Here is a 22,288-nt window from a genome sequence, read left to right as displayed (position 1 = left end):
ACCCCCCTAAGCTCACCTGCCAGATTTGTTGATGCTGTATTTTATGAGGTGCCTTTTTTGACATAAAAAAAATTCTGAAATTCTGACATTTTTGTATTTTATTTTAAAAGTGACACAAACGGGTGTTGTATGAATAAGGCATCTGACTCTTGTCCGTGTATTGAATGTTAATCATTAATCCTGATGAGGGCAGCAAAGTTCTTGTTTGCAAAAAAGCTAAAACATTTATATACAGACTTCCAGAGCCTCCAGTTAGGAGGAGTCCTACTGTAATTTATACTGTGATCCTATGAACATAAGAAAATAAGTGCCCACCTAGTAAACTGGCACAAGATCCCCAGGAGAACAGTTTACAGATTATGAATAAAGAATTAAGTCAGAAGATATTTTACCCTTTGAGTGTTAAGTGGATTTGTTAAAATCAGTGTGAATATTGGCAAGCAAACATTTATATTCATCATAAAGACCTGTAATGTCAGGAAATATAATCTTTTTTACACAACATTTTTTATTTGAATATATATAACAAATGTGAGCGACGCTGGTATTTTTAGTGGATATTTTGTACATCGCTCACAGAGATGTTGGCACTCAAAGGGTTAAATATTATGTAATATTAAAATTGAAGTATTTGAAGTTTATTTTTGTTAAAAGTATCCTTTGTGCCCAGTGTTTTTTGTCACTTTGTACCTGGGGTTGTGTCACATCAGCAGCAGTGGCAAACGCAGGATTTTCAGAAGTTGGTTTCCAGAGGGGCGGAGCAAAGCACGGAGATGGACACTTAGGTGACCCAGTATATGCCGGGTCAGTTAAAGTATTATAGATAGACCAAATGTATATAAATAATAATTATATATATATATATATATATATATATACACACACACACACATACACACACATATATATATACATACATACATACAGGGGCGTCAACAGCAGTGTAGACCCCTGGGCATAGCAATGTATTGGGGCACCTACCGATCCTCCAGCGGTAGGGGTGGGGGAAGCTTTGATGTCCCCCGGGTGGTAGGGGGTAATATATCAACCACTCAGCATGTAGGGCCTGGATCAGTAATTTCCACTAATTACCCCTTTACTGCACAGATGGTGGGAGATGGGGTGGTAGAAGGGGGCATTGGGCTGAATGAAGGGGCCCTGATACATGTTTAATTGGTAGAGGATGTTTAACATGCAGACGAGGGGTGTATAGTGGAGTGGGCTTATTATTCATAATTTTCTGGTGGGAGGACAGCTTGCTTGACTGCAGATATCTCCAGTTCCCGGAACTAGATTTCTTAGATTTTAATGGAATTAAAAACTAGAGAAGCCCACTTACCAAATGGTATTGGGGACTAGGGGATTAGAGTTCAGGAGGCAGAGCAATCTGCCCACGAGAATATAAAACTACATACCAGGTGTGTGGAGCTGGAGCAGTAACCAGCTGCTGGAAGGCTGATATCTCTGGTTCTGGGCATAGTAGAGACACGATGCTAGTGTCCATCAAAGGGGGAGAGTCCCAGCTTTTGGAATATACCCTCAGAAAAACTCTAAGTCAGACAGAACCTGAAATATCAGACTGGGAAGAGCAATTAACAGGCTTGGATGGGGACCACTGCTTTGAAGTCAGATATCTCCGGTTCCCAAGGGCCGATTTTTAAAATTCTTGTGCCCATGGAAAGAGGGGACCCTCAGCTTTCAGCCTAAGACCCTTAGACTCCTGGGGGGGTTTCTAGGTACTCAGAACCCCCCCCCCTGCGTGCGCTACTGAGCAGCTATATGACAGTCTAGACATGTGAAGACAAATAGGGTTAGATTTTGAAGTGGTGTTTTCACTTTTCTCGCTCTGCACTTTTTATTTGCTATGCCTAAAATCTAGTTGCCCAAAGCATTTTTCCCAGTTGTTTCCAGTGGCCACAATGACCCATGTGCATATAAGGAATGACATAGAGGAGACCGTGCGCTGATCTTACTAGGAGCTTCCTCCTGAGGATGCACAAGGAAGATCAGTCTTTACAAAAGTTCAGTCATGTCCTACACGGTACACCATGAATATTGGATCGATCCTATAATAGGATTGAACCTGAAAACGTGATAGTGGCAGCAATGTTTTATTCTGAGTCTCCGGCATCTCCATTGTTACTGCGCACTGGTGATATTTTTGTTTATTTTCCAACTGCGGTTGCCTAGGCCACTGTGTGTACGGAAACATATCAATCAATAATAAAACCAAAACCATTTGCCCTATTTCTACATATATTAAATACAATGAAACCAGTACCATATCATTCATAAAGATCATACTTGGCCACTTTTAAATTCTCCTCTCCGGGAGAAGCCCGGAGATGAGACTGTCAGCATCACGTGTGGGGGCAGGGGCCTGATGTAGACGTCATCAAGCCCCGCCCCCAGCACTGGAAATCCCCCCATTTGTGGGGCCTCACGGAGGGGCGGGGCTAAATGGCATGATTTGCATATTTAGCCGAATAGCCGCGAATCGCAGTGATTCAACTATGCGGCCGGGCAACTGCTGGGGAGATCGGGAGGGTGAGGCAGAATCCAGGAGGATTGCCCACCTTTCCGGGGGGCCGGGAGTGGGACCCGATTTTCGGGACCCTCACGGACAATCTGGGAGGGTAGGCAACCCTGAGAAAGATTGATACATGACCTTTGATTGACAATCTCTATTTAGTAGAGGGCGACCCTGGCTATAATAGAGACAAGGGGGCCAATTCAGATCCATTTCCTGGGCTGAGAATTCGTAGCCCGAGCAATTATCGAATGACCACGCATACGTACAGTACACTGGGGCCGATTCTGGATCACTCGTAGTGATACGAATTTGGCCCCTGTGCAATGGTCGGCGTTTGCACATGCACATTTTTGCGCATGTGCAAACCCTTATGGTGATTGGCCGTGGCAAGTTACACACTCGCTGGGCTGTTCACAGTGGGGAGGGAGGGAGGGCCCGGGGCAGATGGGGGCATTGATGGTGCTGGGCCATTGAAACGCCCAGCGTTTCATGGGCTTCACTATGAAAACGCTGGGTGTTTCCATCAGTACACGGGCGGGCCAATGCCTGCCGCGGCAGGCGCCTAATGTCACATGATGTCAGCCACCCGCCCTGTCTTCATCCCAGTGGCCAGCGACCATCGAATGATTTGTCCTGCAGTGGAGGCATGTGAGCGGATGTGTTCTCATTACACATTGCTTTGCATGTTTCCGAGGGGATGCTGAGGGCGGGTATTTGGTGGGGCGGCGTCTCTGATGCTCGGAAATCTGCGATATTTGCAGCTTACCAAGCAAACCAGAATCAGGCCCACTGTGCGCATGCACAAGGTCCCCCCCACGAATTAAGCCAGCGATGTCCGTTTGCAACAAGATTGATAGTCAACGGCCATTTGTGGGCGGTACCCCACCATTTTCTGGGACTGCCCCAGAAAACGCAGGTGTTGCCTGGCCAATGGGAGGGACCCTAACATCAGCAGTGCCCTCCATCTCCCCAAGGCCATCGTAGCGCAGAGTAAGTCTAGACTTACTTGGCGGCTGCAAACGGGAAAACCATTTGATGGTGGGTGATTGTGAATGATTTCCTACTGTTTGCACAGCTGCGAACGCATTTGCAGCTGTCCACAGGGATGGGGATCGACTTTGGCGGGGTGGCATTTAACTGATCACTGGGCTCTGAAGATTTGAAGCAATCAGGTCTGAATCAGGCCCATAGGTAGGAGAGGTCAGTCATGGTATAGTACAAAACTTGGTAGGGAAGCCCTAATGCTATGCCTAGTAACACATATGGGCTTCAGTGAGCTATGGGGGAGAGAATGCTGGTCATAGGCGGTGTTACAAACCTTGCCCCTGTGCACTGAACCCAAGCATATGACCAATGTGTTCTGTGATGTTTGAAAGCTTGAAACTTAATCTTGAAAGTATGTTCAACATAGAAAATGCTAATCTTTAGGATAAGATATTGGGACAGTGGTTCTGAACTGTGTGGCGTGGCACCCCGAGGTGCCTTTGGCTACTTACAGGGGCGCCTTAGGTTGGTCATCTGGGGTCTATTCAAATTCTTTATGGTAAAGGTAAAAGGCAAAACCAGTGCTGGTTATTGATGAGCGCGTCCGGATTCCGGGAATCCAGACACCCCCGAACACTCGATCCTCGGTTTAAAAGCGTATGTTGTGGCTCTGTTTCCGACGGACACAAGTCTATTTTACCTGAGTTGTCCCCCCTCCAGTGTGTACTCCGAAAGAGTTTTTAGTGCAGCGGGGAACCTGGTCAGTGATCGGCGTAGGAGGTTGCTTTCGCAAAATGTGGAGAAGATGATGTTTATTAAAACGAATGATCAATTATTTAATGAAGACCAGCAATTGCCTCCAGAGACTACAGAGGGACCTGTGATTGTGGAGTCCAGCTGGGATGAATTGATAATCTGTGAGGATGAGGAAGTACACGCTGAAGGGGGTGAGGAATCAGAGGAGGAGGATGAGGATGACATCTTGCCTCTATAGAGCCAGTTTGTGCAGGGAGAGGTGACCTGCTTTTTGTGGGGGCCCAAACAAATCAATCATTTTAGTCACAGTCGTGTGGCAGACCCTGTCGCTGAAATGATTGATTTGTTAAAGTCTACATGTCCTATTTACGAAACATAAGGGTGGGTGGGAGGGGAGGGCCCAAGGACAATTTCATCTTGCACCTTTTTTTTTGCCATTATGTGCTTTTTGGGGCCTAGTTTTTCAAACTGCCATCCTGTCTGCCGCTGCAGTGCCACTCCTAGATGAGCCACGTGTTTGTGCCGCACACTTGTGTGGCTTAGCATAATTATTCAGCTACCTTGGTGCAAACTTTTGCCCTAAAAACAATATTGTGAGGTGTAAGGTGTTCAGAATAGACTGGAATTGAGTGGAAATTAATGATATTGAGGTTAATAATAGCGTAGGTGCAAAAAAACAAAACAAATTCTGCAATTTTAGCAGTTTGTATGCTTTAAAAAAAAAAAAATCAGAGCCCAAAACACGAAACACGAAATTGGTGGTGTTTTGGAACAGATCCAGATCCAAAACACTGCCCGAGATACATACCCAAAACGTGTTTCACGGAACACGAAAAGTGCCCGGTGCACATCCCTAGTGCTGATGGCTTTCAATCTGATCATAAAATCTGTGGACAAGTAGAAGCAAATCCTGTCAACTGCCGCATAACTGAACTTACATATATAAACACAATTTTCCTATTTTATATTTTCTTCAAAATTTCTCAGTAATAAAACATTTGGCCTTGGGGTGCTGTGAATAAAATTCTGATACTCTAGGGTGCCGTAATTCAAAAAAGTTTGGGAACAACTAAATTAGCAACCAAATTCAATTCTAATTGGCTTCACTCCAGGTGTTTTACTCCCCGTGATACCTATTATTGCTAATCCCAACACTAATTGGTAGTTGAGTACGTGCACATGTACAGCCAGAGGGGACACAGGATCTGGGGGGTATTGGATTCCTCTTAGCAACCTGGACCTCTTTCCCATAAGGTGCAGGACTCTAAAACCAATGCCATTTCAACATGACGTAGATCTCCACAGTCAAACTCTGAAAATGTCAGTTTTCATTGTTTTCGGAATAGAGGGCGGCTGCATCTGTCTCCTAATAAATAATGGGCTTGTAACTTAAAAAATGAATATTTCTGAATGTGTAACGCTACCCAGGGTCCCCAAATGATGCCCGCATCTTAAGGCCCCCATACACTATGCGATTTTGGGACGATTTCATCCGATTTCGGCACTTTGGGCTGATAACCAGATGAAATCGGCCCAAAATCGCAGTTGTGTGACATCTGATCCGATGCGCGGTCCCGTGCGCATCGGACCGGATCAGGGAGGTCGGACGGTCAGCACTAAAGGCCCCCATACCCTACGCCGACTTGTCCTAAGGACAAGTCAGCCTAATGTCAGCCTCGGCATCTCCTGATATGATTTGGCACTTGATGTGCCATTTTTTACATGTGATAAATCGCCGCTACCCGGACTCTGTTATGCGCCGTGCGCTCCGTGCTCCCCGCCTGCCGCTACCTAGTCTCCAGTCCGCCAGCTAGCTCACTACCCCTCCTGCAGCTGGACCGGACCCCGCTCCCCGCCACCCGACTACCCCCTCTGCATCACACATGGACCGGACCCTGCTCTCCGGTCCTCACTCCCCCAGACCAGCTCAATGCCGCGCATCGGATCAGATTGGATGCCATACCCTACGTGATTTGGGCAATTTCACCCGATGTATCAGCCCGATCCTCCAGAATTGGGTGAAATCAGGCCCAAATCGTGTAGTGTATGGGAGCCTATAAGATCATGTCTGACCTCCCTGTATGCTATGCATATGCCTGCCCACCTGGCAGGTATATGCATGCAGACTGACCGGGAGCACGCCGGGCAGCGGGTCTCTGAGCACTAGCACACACACTGACCTGGCCGGGCATGTGATCACACAGTGTGGCAGTTTTTCCCTGCCACACTCTGCCTCCCCCTTCCTCTCCCTGTCACCCACTGCTATGTTGCATTCTGTGAACTTGGTTTGGGGTGGAGGAGGAAGGCCCAAAGTATATTTTTTGCATCTGGGCCACAAGTTCCGCCACTGCATGGGTCAACTGCTTACCGCATATACCAGCCAGCTGCGATGTTCATTTAATAAGGATATAAGCTGTATATTTAAAAAGCTAAATCTACTGTAGGTTGCATCTGTCATATATAACCTTTATTATCTGCTCATTAAAACAAGAGAACAACAGTACACTGCCACATGAGAAACGTTACCAGCCCCTGCTGATAGTGTGTGGGCACCATTAAATTCCAACTACTTGTTAACCTAGCACATATTAAGCTTTACATACTTCTATGTATTTCTTTACCTTTCCACAAATGTAATGTGTCACCACCATGATTCCGAAGGCCTGTAATAGACCCATTCCAGCTCACTAATGAACTATACTGTATAGCTATGTATATGTGAATAAAATGTTCCTTTTATGTCTGCCAGAAACAAAGATACCAGGTTTAAAATTAAAGGCCCCCATACATTAGGCCGACTTGTCCTAAGGACAAGTCGGACGCAATTCTCCTCTGAGCCGCCCGGCAGCTCCCCGGGAGGCTCACATACAATTTAGGACTTGATGAGCCAATTTTTACATGTGATAAATCGCTTGCGATTTATCACATGTAAAACAAATGGGGAGCTGCAGGGCGGTGAGGAGCAGTGGGGCGGGTAGCAGCGATGCCAATGAGGAGCAGGTGGGGTGCAGCGGCAGTAGTGGGGGTCGGTGGCTCTCAAATGAGTTCCCAGCGGGTGCCGGGTGTGGCGAGTGCTGCTGACCTGGCCCGGCATGTGATAACAAATAGCAGCAGCGGGGACGGGCAGTGCAGTGGCGGCTATTAGATTTTTAAAATTCCTGTCAAATGACCGGCCGTTCTCTGATTGGCTGAGAGGGGTGCATCTGGGTGGTAGCAGGGGGTGGCTAGCTAAACGTAGCATGTTCGGCCAGCGACTCTGGCTCCTTCTCAGTGACACTGGGATCGGTGCCCATATTCTAATGGACATTCTGATGATGCAACTTTTTGCACAAACTACAGATTAGTGATTAGTGATGCAGCTGGCAGACATCTCTGTGCACTCTGCGGCTGTGCCACCTGCCCCAGGGACCTCTGTCCTGCCCATGTCACATCCTATTAGGCTGAGCCTAAAGTACTGCTGATACATGGGTGTCGTCTTCCAGAGGTGAGCTGGGGCAATCCCAGAAGTAACCTCTCCAGGTCTCGTCAGTATCTCAAAATAGCTATATATGCTAATGTAAACTCATACTGTATATAAGGATGCCGATAATCATGACCTCGCTGGCAGAAAATATCCTTATGAGATTAAGTCCAGCTCATAGGAGATAATGACAAGTAATGCAATATTAACGGATATTTTTAGATGATTCCATTTATGTTTCATATACACAATATTCCAGTGAATTGCAGAGCTGGTGACACTACTAATACAATAGCTATCCATCTCGCCGGCCAGTCAACTCTACTGTTCCACAATCTGTTCCTGTGTGATTGGCTCCGAATTCTTTGGGACAGCGTCTTGTGTTTGAAAAAAGGGAGTTTCTGGCAATAGTTATTTGGGAAAATCACTGAAAAATAGTTGTTTTTAATAACCTCAGATGCTGTTACATTCCCCCTTTATGCACTGTGCGCCCCTCCACATGTGATCTTTAACTGGATCGCCTTAAGCAGGCAAGTCTAATTCATGTTTGTGCGCAGCTGAATTTTTTCAGCCTACAGTAGTGAATCTGTCGTCCAGAAAGAATAGAGACACACAGGAGCCATTGCAAAGTCCTCAGCAACTGCCTACACATACACATCACCATCGCAATAATGAGGAACATCCCTTCGTCATGTGAGTCTATGGTCGCACAGACTGGCTGAAGCAGTAGTGACGCTGGCACTTTGTTTCTTTATGTTCAAGAGAGCAGATATACACCCCGAAAAATGTCAGTGACAGGCCTGTATTTTTGCAGCCACTCTGTTATCTCCCCCAAATGCTCCCTTCCTGTCAATTATTCTCCATTTAAATCCTCACTGCAATCAGCATTACAAAGGAACTGTAGCTTGCCAAGTACAATCGTGGCACATACTGTATGTAGTCTCAAGTTTACCAGACTGCCATTATAGTTTAATAGTGTTCCCTCCAGCATCCCAGGAGAGCAGGGTGTTGGAGGAAAAGGGGCACTTTGAACGCGGCAGGGCCTGCCCACCAACATCACGAATGTTGGTGTGCCTGCCCGCCGACATCACGAATGTGGATGTGCCCGTCTGCTGACGTCACGAATATTGGCGGGCCTGCCCGGCAATGTCACGAATGTGGTCTGGCCCACCCGCCGAAGTCTCTTGCGGGGCATGCAGAAGCCCGCAACGGGGATGGACAGGCTTTTAGCAGGGCGCCGCAAAATGGGCATGGTGGATTTTGCCCTCTAAAAATCAGGCAGGTGCGGCGCCCCGCTAAAACAGCCTAGTGTGAACACTAGTTCAAGTTTTAAGGATCTCCATGCTTAAATCCAGATTGGTAAATCAAATTGACTTACAGTAGGTGCTAATTAAGTCACATGTGCTCAAGCAAAACTTGGGCTGTATTATGGAGTTTGTGAATCTCTTTTAAAGCATAAATCACAAGGCTCGCTACGATATCCCTTCCCCTGCACAGCTTCTCTGCCTGCTGACAGAGAGAACTGTGCTGGGACAAGCCAGTGTGATCAGCTGTGTGTGTCTCACCTACATCTAGGGACCAGTGATCAGTGCTCTGGTGGGGGATGACAGTCATTGGATAATCCTGTGCTTCTGCTTAACCCCTGGTGCAGTAAAGTAATGCTGCAAAGCTGCTTCTTACTTTACAGCACCCGCTGCCCGCCGTGCTCCCAGTCCACAGCAGGAAGAGGATCGCTGTGTGCGGTGGGGAGGTGTTTAGTTGCACCTCCGGTGTAGAACGACCTGGCAGTGGTGGTAGCTCCTAACTGTCATTTTTAGAACCAGTCTGTAATTTATCACTCTCCATTTTATCACTTTTTGAAGCTTGGTGCATCTGGCCCTAGGAGAGATTATTTAAGTGTTACTTGTAATGATAACACTTCCACATATCTTTTTTTATCACACTGTTCCTTTCCACCTCAACATTTTTCTCACTCTTCAAAGTTTTACATTCTCCAAATCTGTGGTGCGTAACAGGGTGGCAGTGCGTCCTGTGCCTGGCCTGCCCCTGAGCACATGACATGGGGCAGAGGGGTCAGGGCTGGTAGCATGTTCTCTGTCATTATTCCCCTTAATAAACACCAGCCCTCTCACCCATGAATCCCCCCATCCTGATGAAGGTCATTTGCCTTCGCATTATAGGTAAGTATCTCCTCAGCATAATAATATTAAACTCTCTATCACCAGTTAACCTGTCATGATTATTTACTCCCTTACCGTTATCCTCATCATTAACAAACCTCCTCATTAATCCCATTATCCTTATTATAATCATTATAATACCTTCAACCCCATCACTTTTTAATTTCCACATCATCTGTTAATATCACTGAAATACTTAGACCCCCCCCCCCCCGTCTATCATCACCTCCATCAGCCACACAATGGGTGGAGCTAATGGTTAATGGGATGTGGCCCTCCTCATGCAGTGACGCAGACACTCTGCTTTGTTGACGTGACCTGCACCTGGTACTGACGTCCTTCTGCATCTGGAGATATCAAATAGGATACACAGCCCTTAGCTCCAATATACAGTGAAAGCAGTAGAAGCAGTTAAGGCAGTTGTCCAGTTATATTTTTTCTTTCTTTTTTTTTTTATAAATGTCTTATCCTGGCATACAAATATGTACATATTAATGTGTTTATTGACTTATGATTAAAGTCTGACAAAAGTTACCCTAGTGTGTGGATGTTTACGCCACTGGGCAGTGGGCTGGTGGTGGAATGATCAAATATTCTCTGTAACGGAATGTGTGATAGGTTGGCACCATAATTACAAATAAATAAAATATTTCTATTAAAAGCAACATTGTTCTCGGAATCAATACATTACACAATAGGGAAGCAACTTCTTTCTTTGCAGAATTCGGGGATGGTCCCCGCCCCCCCAGACCATCTTCAGATAAAATGCAGAAATCTTGGAGAATATGATATAACTCAAATTAATATGTTCTTTTGCAGCTTATGGACACAACATGAAAAGCAGCAATGACTTTATCGGAAGGATAGTGATTGGTCAGTATTCATCGGGATCCCCCGAATCCAACCATTGGCGACGCATGTTGAATACCCATAGGACAGCAGTGGAGCAGTGGCACAGCCTGAGATCCCGAGCTGAATGTGACAGAGTCTCCCCAGCTTCACTGGAGGTGACGTGAGGCCCAAAGTCTGTGATGTCACAACGCTTACTTGCAAGAAACCACAGGATTGGGAGCAACTATCTCAGCTGCTTCTGATTAAATGGCAGCATTTTAGCCTATGTGCCTCAACAAAAATTCATGATGCAAAACAATTGTTTATTTGTTGGTCTAATCAGCTTTGTGAAATGTCTCACAATAGGCTGATTATTCTTAGAATTGCCATGGCATTGCATGTCCATTCCAGTTTCCATTTCAGCTATTATATAAATGATACAGATATAGAGCTATTTCAGATATCTGAAATCGTATGTGGTATTAGCTATTAGCGCTAAGGTGAGCTTGCAGTAAGCTTACGGAACTCTGCACAACGTACACACTGTCATAGTCCATTTTGAGGGAAGTGTTAGTATCTGTGGTCTAACTTGTGAATGTGCTCAAAGTCAAACACCTACAAGTACAAAAACAAAAAAATGAAAAACAAAAATATGTTGCACCTATATGAAATACAGTTTTGTCCTTATACATGTTGAATTCTATACCCGTTAATGTGTGTGAGTCTGTTTGTGTATAAACACCTATCTATATTTCTACATTTGTTTATACAGTACAAATGACAAATCCATATTTATAGATATTGATTTAAATATATAATATTATACACAGGTACCTATATTATATATACATATATATATACTGTATATGTTAAATAAATATATGAAAAACAGAGTATATGTTATTAAAAGCTCCTGCAGACTACTGTAATACAGTTATCCAAAATCGTTTATGAGATTGCCCAGAGGAAACTTTGAAGATGGTGGGTCGTAGCTTCTGGCTGCAGCCAGGGCAGGGTTAAGACGATCTAGTGCATTCTCCGAGGCTGTTCATTCTACAATAAACATTTCAGTGACAGCCTCCAACAACTGCAAAACGCTGTGTTGTATATTTCATAAGAAGTCTAGTCTAAGAATGTATATTTATGAAAAAATAAATATATATTTGTGCCATCAATATCTTGTATGTGTACTATGCTTGCCATTTTTATGAAATGCGTATTTACTTGAAAATGACATCAAAAACTTGGTGTTAGAAGTGGGTTATCTAAATTCTGGCCTCAACGCCTCTGGTTTCCTCTTTATTTGTTGAGGTCCATGATGCGAGTCTCTCAATTCCAGGGTTCTTACCTTTGTACAAGGCCCATTGTTTTGACTTGGAAAATGAATTGAAAGCAGTGCCAACAAGAATAAAGACTGGAAGCTAGTGCCTAAGGGGGTTTCCATTTTATGCAGATGGTGCTTGATTCTTCTGGACACACTGTATGATGGAGCACTTCTATAGCACATGAGATCTTGGGGTACTATCCCCACCCAGGGCTGCCGAGAGGTATGCTGGGCCCCGGTAAAATTGGGGGCATGGCCTATTTGTGGTAGGTGTGGCCACCTCCTGCGATTTGGCCACGCCCCCAAATTATTATGGGAGAGTAAAAAAAACCCCTCTAAAGTCAAGGGGGAAGTGTTATTACCCCCCACCCCTTCAGCACTAGCACACACCTACAGCATGTGCTTTGCTGACATCAGGCTCAGCATGAGCTCTCACGCTGTCAGTGTATGCTCATGCTGAGCCTGCTGCCAGCACACCACATGCTGTACGTGTGTGCTGCCGCCCGGGAGGGACAAAGGGGTCGGACCAGGGCCCCCACTGGGCTCCTCCAGCAAGCCTGGGCCCGGGTAATTAGTACCCGCCCCCCACTCTCGGCGGCCCTGTCCCCACCCACTCCATAAAATGGCTATTATAGTGCAGCAAGGTTAGGAGTCACTTAAATGTCCCATAAGCATTCCTTCTTCTTTATAGTAGCTTTCATATAGAAGGGGCCCTCACTGCTCAGATTCACAGAAAGTTCCAGAGCTGGTGACCAAAAATGTCGACAAAAAACAAAGGCTATCATTTTCTAAAATTAAAAATTATAGACAGAATCTTATTAGTTGCTATGGGCAACAATACCTCTTTTCATTTGTAGAAGCTTTAGTAAATGTACCCCTTAGTGTATTTATTCTCTAATGCAAAGTCTCTATGCGTTAGATTTAATATGAACTTACCTCTTCATTTATTTGTTGCAGTAACCTGCAACAAATAATTGGTCCTTTCTTTCATTGATTCATTTAGCCCAGGTAACTGGAACTTAAGTGGCAAGTTTAGAAATGCAGCTTGTTGTAAAGGGTGGAAGAGGTTCTGCTATTGACCTTGTACTAACATGCCTGATGTCTGTCTTTACCATTTAAACTATTAACTATTTATTTGGCCAATAAAGATACCACTCTTTCCATAAGTATATACTGTACATTTCTAAAAACATGGCAACAGTCAAATAAGAATGACGTGACACATTTTAAATAAAGAATGGGTAAATTATCCACTGAGTTTGCTTCTAATTTACAGATACTTCCATTAGCGGTGATCACTGAAATACACAAGTTGTTGTCACATATACTGTAGGTGAGCATTCTTTAGTTATACCTGTCATGTATTTTTGAACACGTATAGGTCTTCCATAATTTTAAAATATCAAACTGGAAACGTGATTTAAGGTCTTCTTGGGACATACAGTTAGCAAAATAATCTACCAAATCTAGTAATATGGTGAATATATTACAATGTGTCCTGTTAATTTAGATCATCAGGTTTTTACATAAATACAAAATAATTATTGTACATTACAGATCTGGTGCAGAAAAAAGGAAATTATTCTAAAAAAATAATGAAATCATGAATGCCATACCATATGTATATGCCAACCCCCTAATTTTGCATCTTAAGGTGCATACACACTGTACAATTTTTTTGACCAATTTGGTTGAAAGACATTTCCATTGAACCCAGTGTCCTGGACGAAAGATGTTGACAAAAGATATTGTCAACAAACAAACGATGAATGATGATGTGCATACCCGCCAGTTCATCAAGATTGTTCGTCAACTGTGCATGCAGCTCAATTTGAATATCTTTCAAAAAGAGCCTAGAAACTGTAGCTAGATCTTTCTTCTTTCGTCTGTCGTCAATATATTTCGTCAACATCTTTAGTCCAGGACACTGGGTTCAATGGAAATGTCTTTCAACCAAATTGGTCAAAAAAATTGTACAGTGTGTATGCACCCTTAGGTTGTGAACTTGTAAGTACTAAGTATATTGTTTTTAAAAAGTATATGTTTATCTGCAAACTTTATTTAAATGGACAATCATCCATCATAGATGAGGTAATCTATGTTCCTCTACGCTGTGTGGTTTCTATCTTGGTTTTGCATGAAGCAAAGCTGGTGATCACATATATTATCGTCCCAATAATCAGAGAGTTCTGGAAATGTTTAGATGCTCTTGCAATTCAATGACAACAGCAACCATAGAATAAATGAAAAAGAAATATAATGTTTTGTAAATGAGGGGAATAAGTGACTATACCAACAAGAAGAAGAGATGTTGTATAGAATGGAGGGTACTTGTGTAATAGCATGGCGCCCGGCTACGCTACGTTTTCAGCGTAGTCTAAGGTACGCTGCCAGCGTAGCCCAACGGCTGCCTAGTGTACTTAGTGTAGTGACTCCGCGGCAGCCCAATGGCTGCCTAGTGTAGTTAGCTTAGTTACTCCACGGCAGCCTGGCTCAGTCCCCGGCATCCATGGCTCTGTCCCCGTCATCCATGGCAAGCCTAGTGAGCGCCTCTCACCAGCGCCGGTAACCGCCAGGTCCCCTGCACTGGCTGACGCCGGCGGAGAGGTGCTCCATCTGTCTGGGACGCAGGTGCATCTCAGACGCTCCTGCATCTCAGACGCTCCTTGCGTCTCAGTATTATTGTGGCAGGGTAAGGCAAGCCTGCCCGTGTTCGCTTCAGGGAGAGCCTCCTTTTCAAACCCCCACTATCAGCCCGAGGCATGGCAAGCACAGCAAGACCCACGAGGGGACGAGTCTCCCGGACCTGTTTATACTCCCACTATCCACGTTGGTGTCGAGTTGATTTTCCGAAGTGTGGTGATCGCAGCGAGCCACTGAGCCCGAAGCGTGGTGAGCGCAGCAAGCCCCGCGAGGGGACACGGATTACTTTACATGACAAAACAGTTGTGAACTACCTAGCGCTGGTGCAGCAGCTAATTAATCTCTGGGTGTCCACCCAAGGGCACCCCAAATCCCACAAGTGGGATGACAATACGTTATACACAATATGAGATGAATCAGCGCTGGAGGTCTCTGGGAGGTACGATGCCACAATTCTTATGCTGTTAAGTGCTTCCCAATTGTTTCAGCCCTCTCCTGCAGAAAACCTCCGTACAGAAACTCACATCCAATTTCTGACAGGTGTTTGTGCAAGATATCTCTCAGTCTTTCAAACTGCGTTCAGTTCACAATAAGATATGTGGCAGAACTTACATTAGAGTTCAGCCCCGCGTGCACTGAAAGGTATCTTTCACCCCCTCTGGGGTTTCAGAACTTGTAGTGCATATATAAAACATATAAAATCATATGGGAAAAAAGGCTCTTAATACAAGACATCTGATGACATACAACTCAGCAAAAATACATACTTGGACTGATATGGAACATGGGTGATAAGTCCATGTGATGCCGTTCACTGGATGTCACTGTCGTAAAACTACTGCAATCTGCCTTCTACTTGGCCAACATGAAATTACATTGAATCTTTATCAAGGTGAGTGGCTGCAGCACTGTCCTGTATTTATCTTTGTGGGCCGGAAATCAAACACCAGCTTCTGACAAGCCAGAACTCCTTAATGTGCATAAGCACAACCTAAATGTATTGTTCTGAGCAATAAAGTTAAAATGGTGTTACGTCCTCCTAACTCCAATTTGATTTGAGGAGAGTTGAGCTCTCTTTTGCTGTGGCTCAGATTCCGTAAGCCGCAGCATAAATGCCAGAGGTAAGTGTCGGTGCAGCGTTCCCGGAAATGTGGATGAGATGCCCGTTTTCCAAGAGGAACGAGGCCAGGGTCTGTGTGACTGCATGAAGATTTGCCAGGGACTGACCAGGCTGAATAAAAGGGGTGTACTAACGGGCCAACCCGTTAGCCATCAATAGCCATTCAATATCCGCGGCCGCTGGGACCCAGCTTATATTCCTATTTTATAAAGTTATATAAAGGCACATAAAACTTTCAATGGAGACATTTAAATGTGCCTCTAACACTTTAATTTACTGAAATACGCCTGCAGGCTATCATGTTTCCATCTTGGGACAGCATGGGTGGTGTAATAGCATAGTTACCTCCCCTCCTGCATTCTGCAGGAGACTCCCTGACATAGCAGCAATCTCCCTCTCTCCCTCATTAGTCTAGCAATCTCCCTCATTTCACCTAACCCACATTACACCGTTACATTTTTTGGGAAAAAAGTGATTAGAGATAGATACATTTACATTAAATCAACAGCGCCTTTTCCCAGCACTTTAGCAAGTATAGTAGCTCTTACTAACTGCTTTGGGGTCTATCTACATTTGAATATAAATCATTTAAAAAAACTCCTCTCAGATGTAGCAGTACACACCCACGCTTCTAGGTGCCACGTTCACAATCTCTTTTTTTTTTACAATCTCTCCATATATAGAACTAGACACGCCCTTTGTGTGGAGCATAACACGTCCCTCAATAGGCCACTGTGCAAAATTTTATTACCAACTATAATCTGAAATTAGTTTTCAAAAATAGGCAAGTATGTGTAATAGTTAGCATTACTGCCTCACATGGGTTTACTAAGATGAGAGTTATATTTCAGATGGGATGTTGCTATGGGAACCAATCAGATTCTAGCTATTATCTTCTAGAAAATGCTAAATAAATAAGTAGATTCTGATTGGTTTGCCATCTGAAATAGAACTTCCATTTAGTAAATAAACCCCATAGCATTGAAGTTATGGCTTTATTTCCCCACAATGGCCCTAACTGTGTGAAGTTTGTATATTCTCTGCATATATACGTGGGTTTCCTCTGGGTGCTCTGGTTTGCTTCCACAATCCCAAAATATACTCGTAGGTGAATTGACTCCTAAAAAAGAAAACCCCAATGTGAATGAGAATGCGTGCACATGAAATATAGATTGTAAGCTCTACTGATGCAGGGACAGTAAATGGCCAAATATTCTCTGTAAAGTGCTGCAGAATGTGTGTGCGCTACTGTACATTAATAAATAAGCAAAGCTGTAAAGATCATACATTGGACATCTTTAAACTATCTCCTATACTTTTATTATGGCCACTAACAGCCTCCTGCACTCCCTTGCCACCTTCTGGGGAGGGGGCAGGATTATTTCCCCACTCTGTTCTGCACTTTACAGAATGCAGTCACAATACTGGAGAAATTACAGCGACTGAATTGAAAAGTTAGAATTTTGTGCAAAAATATCCCACAATATGAACATGAGGCTTCACTGTCTGAAGTCTGCAAAAAATTTAATCTGCCCCTCCCTATGTGCTACCGCTTTGTATTCTTATTTAGTGTTTAATAGGCGTAAAAATGCTTGGCACTCCCCTGGGAATGCAGGCATGGAGTTCCCTGCTCAGGGTGGGCGGCTGACGTCACATGACATCAGCGCCTGCCCCGTCTACAGCGGACTATGACGGAAATAAGTCTGTTTAGACGGACTTATATTTCCGAAGGGGTGAGACAATTGAATGATTTCTCTCCCCTTCATCCACATGCAAGGGGATGTGTTTGTCAGTGGCGTAACTATAAATGTTGCCCCTCCTGCCAAAAAGTTTGTGCCCCCCCCCCCTGCTCCTCTCCAGCGCATTTCCCCAGTGTGAGGTGACAACGTCACACGCATAACGGAGAAGCTGAAGCACAATAGAGGAGGAGAAATACACTGCTGCTTCCCTTGGCTCCGACACATCCCAGGCCGCCCCAGCATGCCCATCCTGTACACAGTAGCCATTAGCCGACTCTGTGTACAGTGAATTGAATCAGTGATGGGGATTTGTCGTCTCTGCCATAGACGCACCCGCGCTGCGGATGACTCGCCTCCGGTGCTCAGTCAGTGGGCAGCGGCAGGCAGCAGCATGTCAGTGCGTCCAGCGGATGCTGGCACCCACATAGACTCCACTGTGGCTTGCTCCCCCAAGCGGCAGCTGGGGCTGCCTTATAGTAGTTACGCCACTGGTGTTTGCTTAAATACCTTCACATGGTACAGACTCGGATTCAGTGGCAGGGTGTTCGGCCAGGTGGCGTTTCAGCGCTTGGGTAAGCAGCGAATTTTGCTGCTTACTGAGCCGAGCTGAATTAGGCCATAATTGTGCAATAAGCAGTACCAGTGGCGGTTTTTACCTATGGGCTAAGTGAAGCCAGATGCAGTACATACTGTAGCAGAGATAGTGCACTTCACCCATTTTTATTCTTTTTTTAATATAATAGAAGAAGTGAACAATTATTACTTAAAAGTTTGTCAAAGTCCTCTTTGTTTTGAAAGAGTGCACAGTGGGTACCTCCAGATGGATATCACTGCTTTCCTCCTCCCCCTATCCATCTGGTTGGGCGGATGGATAGCTGTGATTGACATAAACATCCATTTGCAGGTCATGGGGAAACACCCACATCATTGGAATGATGTGGAGGGTGCACGCATTTCTTAGTGAATCTTAGGTCACTTACATTTGCATGCACATTTGACGGGCACTGGGTGGGCAGCTGACATCCATTGATGTCAGCTTCCGCCCCACGCACCTGTGTCACCGTGTGATTTCCATGGGAACTCCCACCGTTTTCATGGGAATGCCCAGGAAACGCTGGGTATTCCCATAGCCAATTCCATCGGCCCGTTGCCCCATGCCCCCCGCCCGCAGACCTGGGTGAGTGCGACTGGTGAACACTCTGTTCGCCTTGGCCGTACGCACCCGGGGCATGCACATGGGAAGAAATGCACAAACATTTTAGTTTGCATGAGAGCGAAGAGACCAGAATAACCCCCGAGTTTACAGGAGGTAAAATTCTAATTAACTAATTGTTTATAAAAGAACTGTTGGGTCGTGACAATTTCCCCCCATTCAGCCCTGTCCCATCCTCAGCTTTCTTTACTGCTGCCTTCCTCCCAACTATCCCAGTTTTGGAAGAAGTGTTTTCTTTTTTTCTTTGTTTTACAGGCACCTACCAGAGCATCACGCAGGGATACTGGGAAATAGGGATTGGATCATTACAAAGCTAGGAGAGGATTATTGCAATCAGTTGGACTGTAGAAAAGGGAGGTTGATAATGTCCTTCATTGAGAAAAATATTAATATCTAAATAAAATGTATCTCCTGAACTTGAATTTCAAATGTAAATCAGAGATAACCTTTTTCCAATATCTTATGGCCCATTGGATTTGCAGTAACAAGGAAGATAAATACAGAATGAGCAAATAGAACCAATGACCAACAAACTTTTACAAAGAGGATACTCCAAAGAGCTCAGCGGGAGTAAAGGCCAATACACACTAGGCCTCCTGGGCGGCATTGGGCATCATTATCAACCATGGCCGTGGGAGGCCGATATGAGCATAAACACTTAACAATATCAGTAAACAATAGAATTCAGTAGACGTCAGGGGTCATTAACAATGCACGTAAGCAAGCATCATTAATGGCATTGAGTGTACACGCTAGAGCAGGGGTTCTCAAACTCAGTCCTCAGGACCCATACAGTTCACGTTTTCCAGGTCACCCGGCAAGTGTACAGGTGCATTCATTACTGACTGACACATTTTAAAAGATCCACAGGTGGAGCTAATTATTCCACTTGTGATTCTGTGAGGAGACCTGCAAAACATGCACTCTGTGGGGTCCTGAGGACCGAGTTTGAAAACCTGTGCACTAGAGGATATTGTAAAAGATAAAGCTCAGAAGGCCCTTTCTAAATGATATATTTCACAACGTTCACTAGTGTGTAAGGGCCTTTAAAGTTTTGGGCTATTCCAAGGGAATACATCATAAATAAATAAATGCAACATTAAGAAAACTTTAAAAAATCGATTATCTGGGTTAATAACTATCCCACCTTTAATGATAAGATTACAGCAATTTATTCCGATAATATAAACAGACTGAATTAACATTTTCAAAGAATTCTAAATTGCTCCCATGTTATAAGAGAGGCAAAAGTATTAGGGACCTAATACGTAAGATGTAAGGAACCAGAAAATCCCATGCAGCATTTTGCTCTAGAAAACTTGGCAGTTATTACAGGTGTCTGGGATACACTACTGGTCATTTTCTAGAAACTGGAAATAGTTTTTCCTATCCGCATTTGTGTAAAAAAATTAAGATTCGGAACATTACCCTGTACTTTTAGGTTTGTGGCTTGTAATATATTGGAAAAATCACATGTAAATTTAATAAGAGGGTGGCACTTCATTGGAGTACCATCAAGTCTGCCCTTGAAGGAAATCCTAATGAACAGCCTGTAGTCAGGCACTTTAAAGAACACAGACACACTCAGATATAAATTAATTAAGTTTTTTCATGATGATCGGAGGGATGGAGGCTGTGCTAAAGCTCTTTTACAGAGGGAAAAATGGTGGCTTTGGATACACTTAAACCATATCCATTAAATCATGCTCTGTGCATGTCCTGTTTCGTTTGATGCAGAGGTGAGTCAAAAATTATCCCCCCCCCCCCCTTCTGGAGCGACTAGGTGGCTGCCACCGCATCACCCGTTCCCCCTCCCCACCCCTGGAGTTACATAGCGGCACTCGCCACATCACCGGACACCCCCTGCCCCTAGCAAACCCCCCCCCGTGGAACGTCGCGGCGGCCTGTCACCAGTAATTCAGAATAAAGATCCTCCAGCCTACATAGTGTGGTTCATAAATTTCAAGACCGTGGATATAGTGAGCACGAGTTGTTAGAGGCCAGACAGGAGGTGATGCAAATCCCAAGATCAGAATTCTACAACGGGCCACCAAGGCGTTATGGCCTATAGTGAGCACCGATAAGGACCTCCCCATTTTTAAAGACAAATGTCCAGTTTTGGCCTCCACTCGAGGTAGGAATTTTAAAGACCGTTTAGTGAGGTCTGATATCCCAGGAATGGGAAAAAGTGTTCATCCCAATACATACTGTACATTTAACCGGCGGGATGTTACAGCTGTAATAATTGCATTACATGCAAATTTATGATCTTGTGTAAATCCTTTAAACACCCACATTGTAGGAAAAAACTATGATATCAGATTTGTGTTAACCTGCAGCACCACACACGTTAATTATTTAATTGTATGCCAGTGTGGCCTACATTATGTGGGCCAGACGACATGCAAGTTTAAACAACGGATGGCTGGACAAAGGTCTTCCATTTGTTTAGCTCTGGGAGGTCGGGACATTGACCAACCAGTGGCTAGACACTTCAGGGAGGCAGGTCACCCCCTGGAGTCATTATGATACTTCATAATCAATCATGTGCCCATGTCACTTAGAGGTGGGGATCGGGCTAAAACACTACTGATTAAGGAATCACAGTGGATTATCCGTCTGCGCACTACTAGTCCAGGTGGATTGAACAAAAAAATCAATTGGAATAGTTTAATTTAATTAGAGCGGAGTGGGGGTAAATAATGATGGCAGTTGCTGGCCATGGTAAGATGGCTCTATTGATAGATTGAGGGTAGGTACAGTTGAAGATCTGCATATCTTGTTCACTGATCCTGGTTATTAAGTGTTCTATAATGAGTTTATTCCTTTTTGTTTTTTATGTGTATTGGCGATCTTCTGTTATTTTTTGTTTCATTTTATTTTTTTCTTATTTTTCTTATTGTCTATATTCTTTTTTCATATAGTTGTTTGATTATTACATTTATATATTCTGTTTGTAGTTTTGTTTTTCATGTTGTTGGATATATTTTTAGGGGTAGAATGGGAATGGTCACAGTGCCGCTAAGTTGTTGGTGTGCGCTATTGAACGCCCCTTGTACTTTAGCATATGCTTTTACATGGTGTTTTGTATTTGTAGGTGCCAGGCATGCAGCGCCCATGGTCGGCCACAGGGTGCCGCTGTATCCCTGTAGGAGGATCATGATATGACGGAGCCGTGGAACCCAGGGTAACTGTGCTGGAACGACTTCCCGGAAGTGGTGACCCACAGACTTAGGCCGGTTTCACACAGTCCGGCTCCTGCTGGACAGCGAAATCCCACACGGGCAGGGAGCCATGCCGCACACATTAGTTGTGAATGGACACTATTGTGTCCATTCACACGGGACGGCCACGGCATGATAAATTACTGTGTGCTGCACGGCTTTCGGGCCGTACAGGTTTTTGCCACACGGCAGGAGCCGGAGCGTGTGAAATAGCCCTTACGGCAGATGGGATGGTGGTGCTGGGCGGCAAAGGGGCAGGTGCAGGCTCTGGGGGAGGGGGG

At 44.6% G+C, this 22,288-nt stretch overlaps 1 protein-coding gene across 2 annotated transcripts in view; it reads left to right on the top strand.

Moving 5' to 3' along the window:
• Nucleotides 1-11,919, top strand: part of SYT17 (synaptotagmin 17) — a 109,819-nt gene extending 97,900 nt beyond the window's left edge. For both annotated transcript variants that reach the window (XM_083153280.1, XM_083153281.1), the window contains one exon: nt 10,733-11,919. In XM_083153280.1, the coding sequence (XP_083009406.1) occupies nt 10,733-10,929 (197 nt within the window). In that variant the 3' untranslated portion in view covers nt 10,930-11,919. The remainder of the gene's footprint in view (nt 1-10,732) is intronic.
• Nucleotides 11,920-22,288: the final 10,369 nt, after the last annotated feature.

Source organism: Crinia signifera, chromosome 7, assembly GCF_055691185.1.
Source record: "Crinia signifera chromosome 7, ASM5569118v1, whole genome shotgun sequence".
NCBI lineage: Eukaryota > Metazoa > Chordata > Amphibia > Anura > Myobatrachidae > Crinia > Crinia signifera.
This window is presented reverse-complemented; position numbering and strand designations above follow the sequence as displayed.